The sequence below is a fragment of the Alligator mississippiensis genome, chromosome 4 (genome assembly GCF_030867095.1).
Source record: "Alligator mississippiensis isolate rAllMis1 chromosome 4, rAllMis1, whole genome shotgun sequence".
NCBI classification, from domain to species: domain Eukaryota; kingdom Metazoa; phylum Chordata; order Crocodylia; family Alligatoridae; genus Alligator; species Alligator mississippiensis.
In genome coordinates, this window is record NC_081827.1 from 28,260,294 (window position 1) to 28,273,936 (window position 13,643).

Sequence of the window (13,643 nt, forward strand, 5' to 3'; positions counted from 1 at the left end):
AGTTTAAGGGGAAAAAACCTAAGAAGCCTCATCTGTGCTGACTTCTGTTTCCACAGCACAAATGACACACTTGTCCATGATCAGTGAATTGAAAGTTGTGGGTTAAATCTATTAGCTCCTTGGGAGTCTAAATGGATATCATGTGGAGAGTAATTAAGCAGTCCTGCTCCAAAGACTACAGAGTAGAAATTCTGGTTAAAAACAGACAGGGACAGCATTTCCTCACTCAAGGTAAAAAATAAGTTTTAAAAAATCCTGTACTTCAGAAAATGCAGCTCTTAATCAGAATTAACTGGTTGAAGCCCAGCTTGAGTGACAGTTTTATTAGAATATTCTAACTGGGTTAAACAAGATTTGCAGAAGCTAAAGAGATATTGTCTCTAGGTGCATTAGTAAAATTAACAATGGAGTTAATGAATCATACTACATACATACAGGGATACAAAAGTACTGTGCTTTTATTTTCAATATAAAAAAGTTACTTGTCTTTGGTTTTATGACTTAAACTCTGGTTAGAACCTGTCACCGTCTTCATGTGAGGTCAACAGTGAACAAATTTAATGCTTGAACAGGCAGTTTCCCCACAGTTACAAGCATGTGCTGTAAACTGCAACTTTTTGGCTGATGGACTGTAAGAGGGAGCGCACTGTCTCTTCCAGCTCCACCAGTTGCTTTGCTTTGTCTTCCAACACTTTTTGATTGTTCTCATATGTGTCCTCCAGATCTGCAAGGAAAGGGGAAAATTACTCTCTGCTATCAACAGTACATCTGAGTAGTTGGCTATCATAGTCATATTTGTATATATTCAATCTATAAAGTAGAGGAAAAGTACCTGAGATCCAGTAGTCTGGATCTCTGGGTTTATCCCATTTTTAGGGACCTACTGAATTCATGCTGGAAGTGGGCTCCACAGCGTATCCTTTAATCTTGCAGGTTCCCCTGTGCATGCCCCCCCCCCAGCTTCCAGCTTGCTCCCGATTGGTGGGGAGGCAAAAACCAGAGTTTTAAATATGGCACCATTTTTGCTACTCGACGCTGATGGGCCCTGGCAGCCACGCTGTCTGTTGCAAACTGGGCAGAAGGCAAAAACAGTGCCATATTAAAAAAGCATATTTTTCCTCCTGGCTGATCAGGAGTGAGCAGCTGGAGTAGGGGGAGGAAGAGCAGGGGAACCTGCAAAATAAAAGGAGCTTCTGCACACCCTGCTTCTGCTGTGAATTTGGTAGGTCTTTATACAAAACAAATGGGTAATGTGGAAACAAATAACCATAAATGTAAACATGAGATTTGGTCCTTTTCATTCATGCAATAAAAATGGTCTATTTGTAAAAAAATGATTGATCTGACTTAAAATTATACAGTGATTCTCTGCAACTGAGCTGAAGTTAAGGAGGAATAGGTTCCCATTGAAGCAGATCTTTTCCTCTGTTTTTTTCCTAGCTGGTACAATGTTTCACGTTGCTTTATTTACTGTGTGTGGCTGGGTGTAGAACTCAAACTGTGATGCTGGATTTGTTTCAACTTTCTGGCAAAACTCACTTTTTTAAGCACTTTGCTGGCTCCAATTCATGCACCATGATCACAATGCACTTGGGCTGGGTATCTCAAAGCCCAAGGTACTTGTGATGGCAGGAAACACCAGCCTTTGGACAGAACCTGTATTCAGTTTGTTTTGAGGCCATGACACTTTTTTAAAGTACATTAGCTCTAGTTCAGGCCAGATACATTTGGAGAATTAGGAGTTGCAGATCATCTCAGCAGTGGGGGTGGCTGAATTGACATCTAGCTTAAAATATTTTGGGACCTTTTCAATGGAAGGCAGTTCTAAATATTGCATGTACATTTATGCCTGAATTTCATGCCACTTACTGCCATAAATTAATTTATCCTTTTCATCCTTCCATTGATGAGATCACAAGCAATTGTGAAGGGAAACCCTGTTTCTTACACATGACATCTTACCCTTGAGTAGCTGGAGTTTGTTGTTTGCCTGGGCCAACAGTGCTTTAGCTTCATTTTGCAGTATTCCAGCTTTTTTCCTGGCTTCAGCAGACTCTTCTGCTTTCTTGGCAATCAGGTTTTCCACTCTTTTATATTTGTCATTCAACTCCCTGTCCAGTACCTGCATTTACAGATTTGAACACAAGGCGGAGTTAATTGTTCAGAGAACTGTGTAAAGCAAACATACATTTTGGAACTTTAATCTGCTATTCTCATTAGATAGCATAGCACAAAGTGTTCATTATTGCAACCTCTGTTGTTCCAGCAACATTCATCTTCTGTTGTAGTTACCTTTTTCCTCCTTTATATTAGCACTATGGCTTGTATTTAATAACTGATGGCTGGCATTCCTGCTGTTCAGCTATGCTCTCCAATTCTGTGACCGATCTCTGCAGTTTTAGCTTATGGTAGTGTATATATTATCAGGATTCAGCCACAGCATTTCCATTAATTAAGGGGAGCTGTGAGCCTGAATCCTATGCAATTTTCCAAACTTAAAGCAAACAAATAGGTATTGCTTGTATAATCAAACAACTGGGACTTAAAGCAGGCACCTTCAGTGCTCTTCCAGTGATGCTGAACAGCTCTGAAATGGATAGTTGTTATTTTACAAACACTGGTGCAAGCACATGAGGCTGATACAGGGCTGCCTCCTCAGCCATGCTTTGCTGTCTGCACCACATACTCAACATACAGAGTGGAAACATTCTGGTAGGGTTGTTCAGTAAGGGTAGAGCTAACTCTCAGGCAATCCTTCTTGCAGTTCAGGGCCTGGGTTGGGCAGGAAAGGGGAGTGTATATTGGTCACTGCATGCAGCTCTTTGGGTCCAATTCATGGATTAGAGTCCTGAGGACTTGTTGCTGCAAGTGACTAGCAACACAATACCAAAATTGAATAACTACTGCAAGTCTTTCCTTTGTTTTCTTCTTCCCCACTGAACAGGGTACCTTTTGTACTTAACTAGTGTTAAGTAGCACTTTAGATGCCCCTGGTTTAGATTTAATAGCTTAGTTTGAAGATTAATTTATTGCTTTTTGGCAGAAAGAAGAATTGCTCCTTTGAGAGAGCTGGGTCATATTGTAGAAAACAGTTTGGAGCCACAAGACTTCCTTAGTGCTGTCCTTAACAATTGACAACAAAGTTGGTATTCTTTTGTTGTCACAAATGTACTAACAGATGTTGGGGAGAATTCTGCAGCCTTCTTTCTATATTTGCCACATCTTCGTGATATTTAGAAATTAACTATAAATTTAGAAATTAACTATAGAGACAGGATGTCTGGTTTTACCCTGAGATCTGGAATCTTTACTGCAGAGATTAATGTGATATGGGAATCCCCTAAAGAGCACCAGATTACAAGCATCTTGGTTGAAATGCTGTTTCATTCACAGATACAACAAAAGGGCTTGAAAGTAATTTTAATTCTCATTGTATAGATAAGACTTAGTCAACTGCCAATGCCTTCCCTGTGATTCATAGTAAGCACAAGTTTCCTGAAGAGTTAGCCCTACATGCCATCATGCACCTCTCTGACCCAGCAGTTCTCTGCCTGCTTAAGAAATAGAAACAAAAGCTGAGGCTCCAGGCACTATCACTTCCTTTTGTGATACAGAATGTAATATGCTGGTAAGTAAACTGACTCCTCAATTTATACCTTAACTGACTGCCTGTCTTGCATGCAGCCTCTGGCTTCTTTACTATTCGTCCCATCCAGGAAGAGCATACACCAACTGCAGATACTTCCTCAGCCTGACAAAAGGCATTTAAACCAGAAAGCTTGCTAAGAAGAATTTTTCCAACTATTTGAGTTGGTCTAATAACAGTTATCAGATTTACCTAAAGAACCTTGTCTGCATATGCTGGTAAAGCATTTAAGCATGTGGATCTAACACATAAATAAGCCAAAACATATCTGACCTAGACCACTGAAAAGTACTCCAGCATGGCAGGCTTATGAATAAATCTTCCGGAACTCTGAACAGTAGCACTAAAATGACCTTTATCTCCCCCACCCACTGTAGAGAGAGGGGTCTGACCTGTTTAACTTCTTCTGCATTTTGTTTCACAGTCGAAACTGTTTGTTCAATCTCTTCCACATTCTCTGAAGTGGCAGCAGCTTTCTGTTTAAGCTCTTCCATACTCTTCTCTAGCTCAGTCAAACGTTGAGTAGCATTGTTTAGTGTTTCTTCAGATGCTGCATTTTCAGATTCAATCTAACCAGGAGCAACAGACAAGTTAAATATTCTTTCAACAAATCTAGTTTTCAAATTCTCAAATATGTTTTCTGGTAAAGAATCTTTTAGCAACTAGCTACAGTGTCTGTGTCTAATATGTATTGGCCGTGCAACTCAAATAGCAAACTGTCTTCAATATATGCTATCAAAACCACATAGATTTGACTAAACATCATGGGAGTCCATTTTGAAAACTATCTAAACTGCATCATTTTAAAGTGTCCCTTAGATCTTTGTGCTGACCAAAGGGAGCTCATTTTGCAACTGTTCTACAGCCCTAACCTCTTGGATGTCTAGGAATGCAACACTAGAGCCATAGTGAGCTGTAATGGCCAGGGGTAGAGTTATTCCCAAACTCCTATGGGAAAATTCTTGAGACCATGCTGCTGCTAAAAGAGGCAGAGAAACATCCCAGAGCAATACAGCATCCAGGAAAGACTTCACCAAGACATCTAATCTTTGGTTTATGTTAACTTTTAACAGCACGAAGCAATGAGTTACCAAATGTGTAAAATGCACCTTGGAATCTCAGTTTAAAGGATTAAAGATCCAATCTAGTTGAACGTGGCCTGAAGAGGCCTAGGGAACAGCAACAATAGTAGATGCTCTATTGTCCATAAAAACCAAAAACACTCCTCTCTTATCCTAGCAACAAGACAACTGCTATGTAGCTGTAGACTCACTGACATCAAACTTGACAGTTTCTTTTTCAGCAAATCCAGTTAAAAAATCTAAACGGGCTTAAATTCTCATTCTAACCTGCCTCTCTTGTAGCAAGTGGTTGCACAGGCCAAAACATTTTTAATATGAAAATGATCACACAGGCCCAATCTACTGCAAGCAGCCAACAGGCCAAAGGAGGAGAGTTAAAGCTTGACTTGACTGTGAAGTGCAGATAAGCTGGAGCTGCCTTGTATAACTGACCTTTCTCTTGTGTATGTGAATCACCCCCGTATACTTGGGGGCCTATTACTAGTAATACTGCATTTACCTGAATCCAAGACAGCTTTGATTTTAAGATGGCCTCCTAATAATTACATTCTACGCATGGAAAAGTATAAATTTGTTAGAATTTTTCATGCACAGAGTATAATTATTAGGGGACCATCTTTAAATTTGTCCCCCCCACCCCTCTACCATTGTGACAGTGAAAGCAGCAGCAGGGGGGCAAGTGGCCTGATCCCCTGCTACTTGTCCCGTCTCCCCCGCCCCACCCACTAAGTCCCTGATGCCTTCTGTCCATCCTGCCCTGCCACTTGACCCCCTTCCCCATTGCTTAACATATGCGACAGCTCTGGCTCAGGTCACAGAGAACACACAAGCTCTGCCCTCAGCCAGGCAGCAGCAGGGCCAGCAGCTCCCCTGCAACTGCACGGTCTCCCTTGCACCCCTCACCCTGTCTGCACACTGTTTTTTTCCCTGCTTCCCCCACACACATACTGTATGCCCTCTCCTCTGCTGTATAAGCACCATAACCTGGCCAGGCAGCAACGGTGGTGACTGCTCCAGCCCTAGCCCAGGACAGGCCACAGCTGGTCAGAGCCACTGCAGTCACCTGTCCCAGGCCAGTGCTTGAATTCAAGACAAGACTTTTTTTCCTCTCAGTTGAACAGGGTGGGAAAAAACCTCAGCTGGGATTCAAGTAAATATGATATATTGGTTCTGTATCTTCTGAAGTGGTCACACTTCATAGAAAAGAGGCTGTGTGTTGGTTGAAGGATCATAAGCAGCTCTCACCAGCCTTTAATGCCATATCTGGAAAATATACAGCAGTGAAGGCTTTCACACAGCATTAATTCTCATGCTGTTTTACACTAGTAGCAAAGTCTTCCACAAGTGTGGAATAGTGTTGGCAGCACAGCTGCATCTGAGCAGATACTACCAAAACATAGGCCACCTGTTGGGATGGATGGCTGTGTCCCTGTGCATTTGGGGTTCAGTTCTGTTGGTATTGCCTCCAGTGGCAAAATGTCCATTTTAATTACTGAGACAAATGCAGGGAGGATACATCTGCCTCATGACCAAATGATTCCTTGGGATCTGGTTTCTTTCCTGTCCCAGTTGTCAATATGTGTGCAAAACTACCTCTTTCTATTTGCTGCTCATATGGAGATGCATTTCGAGTTCTTTGTTTTCGCTCCTATTCAGAGGAGTTTGCAGTTGCAAGAGTTTCCCTCCCAGATTGACTGAGTCAGCAAACAGAATTTATTCACTATTGCTGCTCTTAGTTAATATTTTTATAAAGATTAGTTGGGACTCACAGAAGTGAGCAGGTCCTGGGTTCCTTTGATGTCCTCATCAGCTTGCTTGATGGCCTTTTCAGCTGCATTTTGAGCTTTCTCAGCTTCTTCCAGTGCTTCTTTAACCATGTCTGCCGTGACTTTAACATCTGTTGCACTCTTGCTGTGGAACAAACATATGTAAACATGAGACATGCTTCCTTTTAGCATGAAAAGGAATGGGACAGGTTTGCCCATAGTAAAATTACACCAGGGATGAGTTCAGTTCAATGTCTTATAAAGCATTAGACAGATTGAAATCGATAGTCTGGTTCAAACACACTGATGTAAAAGACAGGCGATAGAGATCAGTGTAGCACTCAGTACCTTGCTTTTTTAGCTTCATCTAGCAGCATCTCCGCTTTGGCTATATCTCCAGCGCTTTGTTGAAGAATAACCTCTACATCAGAAAGGCTTTCCACACGCTTACGAATATCTTCAGTCAAGGATTGCAATTCCTTGGGGGTGCTTGGCATGTTCATGGTTAACACTTCGTTAGCAACTGCCTCAATGCTGTCCAGATCTGCACTCTCCTCTGTTATAATGGCACAAAAGCAGAGGGGGTGAGAGGACTTGGCAGGTCAAGTGTACTCCATTCCTGTCTGCACACTTGTAGAACTGACGAATGACAGCGGAGGGGAGAGAGGCTTTGCTGAACATCCTTAAAAACTAGCCCCTGTTCATTTAATTAACTTCACCCCTACAGAGATCAACAGCCTGGGGCTATGCTTCAGTCCAGTTTTGGTCTTTGGCAAGAGGAGCATACCACCCTCGGGGAAGTACTCCAGTGGTTTCAGTACAAGACTGGGAAGTCTATAGCCAGATTTATGCTGTAGCTTCAGGGGATTTCAGAATTGATCAGCTCCAGTTTCTCCAGCTGTAATAGGGGGAAGTTTGGAGCATTTATTAGGTAACAGACCAACAGTTCCACTGATATCGGGGAATGTGTCAAATTTGGTCCAATACTCATAGAATGCTTTGAACATGATGGGCAGGTCTAGATGAGTGCACAAGCGGAGGGAGAGCCCTGTGGCAACCCCCCCCCCCGTGACTGAAAAAAGCTGGGTGATGCATGTGGCAGCAGTGTGTGCTGCCCTGAACTGGAGCCACACTCCAGCTGCCAGCTCGGGTCCCTGCTGCCAGATCCTGCCACTGGAGCCCCTGGGGGCCCCCTGGACCCAGGTAAGGCTGGTGGGGTCAGCCCATATGCTGGTCCCAGCTTCCCCTACTCACACGGGGCAACTTGCTGTGCGTCAGTGTGTGCACACACATACATTCCCCAGGGACAAGGAGCAGCAGCACATATTGTGCCGTTGCTATTTATCCCTGGGGAGAAGCACATGCGCACTTGTCTGGACACACCCGAGATGAGCCAAGTAGGAACATGGTAACAGGTAAAATGGTGCTGGAGGTTAATTTCTTGGTGCATATTCATGTAGCTCTACTGTAAGAGAGCCATGCTCAGTTTAACTGTGTAACACCATGTCATGCCTTTCAGCGGGAGTGCTTAAAATGAAAGCTGCCCCTTTGCTCAAATGGTTTTTATGAAGCACTAACTGTCTTGCTAGCCTTCATAAAATTAGGGTGCTACCTAAGAGGTTCTGTAAAGTTTACAGATGCAAAGTCACACATACAGAGTTGGACAGGTGAAATTCTCTGCATTCTTCTGGGTACTTTTATAAACTACTTTTAATCATTTCTAAATGCCAGTATTTCCTGAATACTTAAATGGTACTTCATCAACATCTAGATTTTTATAAATGAAGAGATACACTTTCAGGTTTTCAAGTGAAATGAGATAATCCTCTCTGTCAACCCACCCCTTCGATTATATGATGTTTGCAGCCATACCAGACTTTGCTTTCTGCACTATGAAAATTATATGAAGCGAAGAAGAGCAAACTGGGAAACTAATTGTACAATTCCCAGTAATTTCAGTAGGAGCTGTATGGTTAAATCTCCTAGTCTGCTTTGACATCAGCGTTTAAACTGCCAAGGAAAGTCGAAGGCTTCTTGGCAGAGGGACCAAAGCCTTCCTTGGAAAAGCTCTGCAGTTTGTAGGCCAGGAGTTGTACTTAATATTTTTTGTAAACGCTAATGCTATTTAGCCTTGTACAAACACAGGAAGGAATGAACTTTGCATGTTGCATCTTATTGCTGAATAGGACCATGAATTAACATACAAGTATGAACATTTGTTTATCCACTCTACAAATAAAAGTCTCTCTCTGTTCTCTGGAGGGAACCACATATTCAGCACCCTCCCTCACTTCTCCCAGACCTGTTTAACCAAAATAAAATGCCTGGACATGCTTAGCAGAATCTAAAGACTTAAGTTTCATCATATAGATGCCAGATTAAGGACTGAAAGTTTTAGAAAAGCTTTTCTTATTTGTCTTTCTTCCTTTTTGCTGCAAGAGTGTTCTAGCAGACATATGTTTAAGATATCAGATAAGTGGAAAGCTGTCATGTTACACCTTTGAAGGAATGATTTCAAGAACAGGAAGTGTGGTTTTCAGGCACAAACCCAGTAAAGATCAGTAACAGATCATCCTTACGCATCAGAAATTCCCTGATTTGCTTAATGAGGTTTCTCAGATCTTCATTGCTTTTGTCAACTTGCTCTTTTGTAGCGTTGGTTTTGAGCAAAACTTCTTGTGCATTTTGCTTTGCTTCATCAGCTCTCAATTTTGCCTCCGAGACCTACAGAAAGTAAAGGAAGTAGCCTCATTTCATACTTCTATATATTTGAAGATCCCATTTGACAAATCAAAATGCAATTGATATCAAAATCAAGCGGTGTGGGAGGCTTGTTCTCAAAACTCACAGAACACTTTTTAAAAACATGTTGGAATCCAAAACGCCAATGTTACTTTAAATAACTTAAGCTAATGTTTCTGGCTCACACCAGGGATTCTGATACAGACAACTTCACTTTATGAGGATCTTACAAGGACAGTGCTAGGGAAGTTATGCAACTTGAAAAGAAAACTTTTGAAATGGGTGTCTGTGGGCAAAATGTTCTGCTGTCTAGACATGCACTGTAGCCCTGATGAGGGAATTTCTCTTGTTTAAATGAACGTTTAACAATTTAAAAAATGTTACCAGTTTGGAGAGCTGTTCAATTTCTGCCAGTGCGCTGAGTACATCCCTGTCAAAATCCATGGCTTTCTGCCACGTGCTGTGGGCCATAGTAACCAGCCCCTCACAGCCTGGGCCTCCACATTTCTTTTCTCCTTCTTCTGTTCTGCAGTTCAAACCGCCACACACTGATTCAGCACAGGAAGCCCCTGAGGGAGTTCCACATGTCTGCAGCAGACGAAATTAGACACAGAGAATAGTTGTACTTTATCACCCTTGTTGGGGGGAAGAGAGGCTGGGGGGTAGGAGGGGAGGATAGCTTGAAGTTTTCTGATGATGTTGGAAATACTTAGTAATTTCTTTCCCTTTGGCAGTGATATCACAGGAGACTGCATGAAATAGATCCTAGCTTAAGTTACTGTTCCAAACTGCTAAAGCAGGCTACTGCTTGCTTTGTATCTGAAGCATTTGTTGCAGAAGTGATGGAGGAAGGAAGGCATAAATGCCAAACCCTCCAGACAGAGTTAATGGATGTGGCATGACAATTGTCAGCTTATGGTGGAAACATTCTTGACCTCTTGTTTTTCCAATGATAAAATACCTTCATACTTACTTTAAATAAGTCGGGTGGAGCGGGGTGATGGGCCTTCCAGCCTGAAGGCAGACCCATGAATCTTATCAGCCAGTACAGATCAGCATTATCCGCATGCGGATTGCACTGAAAACTCAGGCCCCCTTCAACTTTCTACCTCCCTTTCTGCCTGTCATTTCCTTACCAACACCAAGGCCAAAACACAAAATTTCCACTCTGGGAACAGTCCCAGCATTTCAAACCCTTTTTTGCTCTGAATGGCAACAAAGGATTTAAAATGTGCTATGAAATGAAATTTTCAAAACAATAATTTCATAGCCAATCCAAACACTGTTTAGATAAATAGGAGAGTTTTGTTTCAATTTTTACTATAAAATAATGTTTTCAATATTTTAATGAAATTAAGGCCCAAATCAATTATTATTACAGTACTTTTCTGAGGCAAAAGTTTGACAAAACAGATGATCCCACGCAACGTTGTAACCAGAGTGTCAATCGGTGGTTTTTTTGGTGTGCGAGTGTTACCAGAGTTCAGACAAATGGAAGTCTTAAATTTTTTTAATCAGATGGAAAGGTGAGACCTAAGTTGCCTTATTCTGCAATTTTAAAATACCTGCTGATGGAGGACAGATGCACAAAGTGACAAGCATTTTGTATTTGGACCCCTGCTAGGGAACCTAGGTCAGACCAAACCAGAAGATGTTTAAAGTTCACCTTTTTTGAGTCTTGACTTTCTCTTAGGAAGTGCTAAGTCCTTTCTGACCTGTTTGGTGTGCAGCTCCCTATCAGCTGGAAAATGGAAGGGGTCCTGCAGTTAATGAAAGCTCCCAGCAGCTGCCAGTGCTGTCTCAGGCCTCGATAAAGAGCATTTAAACAGGAGTTTCAAGCCTAGGGGCCCTGCTGGAGAAATGTGCGGGAGGGAGTCCTGATCAAAAGACCCCTTCCCCATAAAATGAAAGAGTAGTGGAGGAGGGGAGACATCAATCCTTAGCAAACTCATCCTTTAACTTACTGCTGCCTCTAACCACTTAAGTTAATAAACATTCCCTCCATCATGGGTGTAGGCTAGATTATTCTCCAGCTGCAGCTGGTTTACTTCAAAGGAAAGCTGCAGAAGGAACACCCTGCATCTCCCATGAAACAGCAGGGCTGACTTGTATCTACAGATGTGCAGGCAGGCCTTTTGCCTGAAGAGCTCACTAAAAGTTCTGCTTTGTCTCAAACACATCAGAAAGGGAGTGGAGGAACCCAGACAGTCATTTAGGGCAAGCACAAAGTGTTCAACTAGCTAAATAATATGCACGAGTGGGGCATTATGGAAATAACAGGGAGAGCGAGTATATATGAGGGTTCCTAGGATGGTTTGGATTTACAGATGCAAGAGTGAGAACTAGTGAAGGGAACAGTCTCCGAAGGGTGACAAAAGTCTCATTTCAGTCAGCTTTACCGCCTTTGGGTCTCATGGCTACCCACCTTCATCCCCGTCCTCCCCTCAAAATGTCCTATGACCAGCCATGTCTGCTAGCCCTTTGGGAGTGCCAAGGATTCTGAGATTTGGAACATGGAGGTAGAAACAAACAGGAAGACTTGGAGGACTGATGGGAGGTGTTTGGGAGCTAATGGGCACTTTTATCCACAGGCTGAGAAACCTTGTTCCAGTTCACTAGATAAGTACTGCCCAGAGTAGGAGACAATGGTTCACATGCAGATCTCACTGAAAGTATCAGGCCCAATTCAGCTGTAAATAGCTTCCCTTCCTGTCACTTCTTCACCAAGACCATTATTCATTCTCTGTGGAGTTTGCACTAGGGGCGGGCAATTATTTTGGGTGGAGGGCAGCTTACTGAGTTTTGGCAAGCCATTGAGGGCCGCATGACAGGCAGCCGGGGCAGATAAATATTAATTTTCTAAATTTTTTAGGGGCCCCATGGGCCGGATAGAATAGCCTGGTGGGCCACGTTTTGCCCACCCCTGGTTTACACCCAGGAAAATGTAACCATGTACCTTTGCAGCTGCTTCAGAAAGATCCAGATTTTGCAGCTTGCCTGCGAGTTCATCCAGGAGGTGTGACTGCTCCTCTTGTTTAGCCTTGAACTGGGCTTCTCTCTCATCCATCAAGTCTTCCACTTCCTGTCGCAGTTGAGCTGACTGTTCTACCAGGCTGTCAGGGTGAAGGGTGGAGGCATTGACCCTTTCTTCTGCTGCCAGGGACGTCTGAAAATACTTGGTGATGCTATCCAAGGCTCCTGCAAGAATTCAGAGCAGGCTGTTCAGTAGTGAGCCCTGTTTGCTTAACTAACAGCACAAGGAAGCCTAATGGCTGCCACTGCATACAAAGCTATTCTTTTAACAAACTGGATACCAAGTGGAATGTAATGTTAGGGTTACCATATTTCCAGTTTCCAAAAAGAGGACACTGGGGGGGGGGGTAGAGGAGCAGTCATATGCCTGTGCCCTACCCCTGTCCCTCACTCCTAAGCCACAGCCCCCCCAGCCCTACTGTTGCCCCTCACTTCTGACCCACAGTACCCCAGACCATGCCGGTGCCCCTCACTCCCAACCTGCATTCCCCCTGGCCCTGCCTGTGACCTTCAGTCCCCCGTGGTCCTGATCCCCTCATTCCCAAGCCACAGCCCCCACAGCCCTGCTGGTGCCCCTCACTCTGGACCTGCAGCCCTTTGCCCCCCAGCCCTGCTAGTGCCCCTCACTCCTGACACACAGCACCTCCCCCCTCAGCTCTGCTGGTGCCCCTCACTCCCAACCCACAGCACCCTGCCCTCCCCAGCCCTGCTGCCCCTGAAGAACCCTCCACCCCTTTCCTCCACTGGAGGGGAAGGCACCTCCCCCCCTGCCCTGCTGCAGCCCAAGCTGCTGGCAGGCATCCGTCCCTCTTGCACACCTATCCATAGACGCACACACTCCCTGCCACACACAATCCCCAGCACACACCCCCTGTGTGCACACGCACCCTGCCACATGCACACACCTCCTGCCATGTGTGCATGCACCCCCTGCCACACACACGTGCATGCACCCCCTGCCACACATGCACATGGCTGCGGGGGGGAGGGGGGGGGTGCAGCTAAAAATCTACAGAATGTGATTCTAATATAAAAATGTGAATATTTTTCTGGACTAAGGGTCAAATTCTACTTCTATTAAAAGCAAAGGAAGATTAGTCCTCAGGTTTAAAAGGCAAAGTTTATTTTACTAATGGGCCATGCCTGCGAGGAGACTCCCTGATTTCACTGGGACAGCTTTGCTTTGCAAGTTCCAGAGAGTGGAAGTGGTAGGGTAAGCTTCCAACAAAAGAAAAGTTTGTCAGATTGCTGATTCACAGAACTGGAACTGGTCTGTGGAAATGTCTTGGGTTCAAGCAACTTAGGTCAGATCTCAGACAGGATGCTGATGGAAAGCTGCCTGGGAGCCTGGGCTTTTGACAGCTTTACAACTTA

General features: G+C 43.8%; 1 protein-coding gene across 1 annotated transcript in view; it reads right to left on the minus strand.

Moving 5' to 3' along the window:
• Positions 1–308: 308 nt before the first annotated feature.
• Positions 309–13,643, minus strand: part of LAMB1 (laminin subunit beta 1) — a 73,758-nt gene continuing 60,423 nt past the window's right edge. Inside the window, exons 26-33 of the mRNA XM_006269599.4 lie at positions 12,193–12,434; positions 9,621–9,824; positions 9,074–9,218; positions 6,843–7,050; positions 6,498–6,639; positions 4,039–4,215; positions 1,963–2,122; positions 309–724 (exon numbers count right to left, since the gene is read on the minus strand). Coding sequence (XP_006269661.3) covers positions 588–724; positions 1,963–2,122; positions 4,039–4,215; positions 6,498–6,639; positions 6,843–7,050; positions 9,074–9,218; positions 9,621–9,824; positions 12,193–12,434 — 1,415 coding nt within the window. The 3' untranslated portion in view covers positions 309–587. The remainder of the gene's footprint in view (positions 725–1,962; positions 2,123–4,038; positions 4,216–6,497; positions 6,640–6,842; positions 7,051–9,073; positions 9,219–9,620; positions 9,825–12,192; positions 12,435–13,643) is intronic.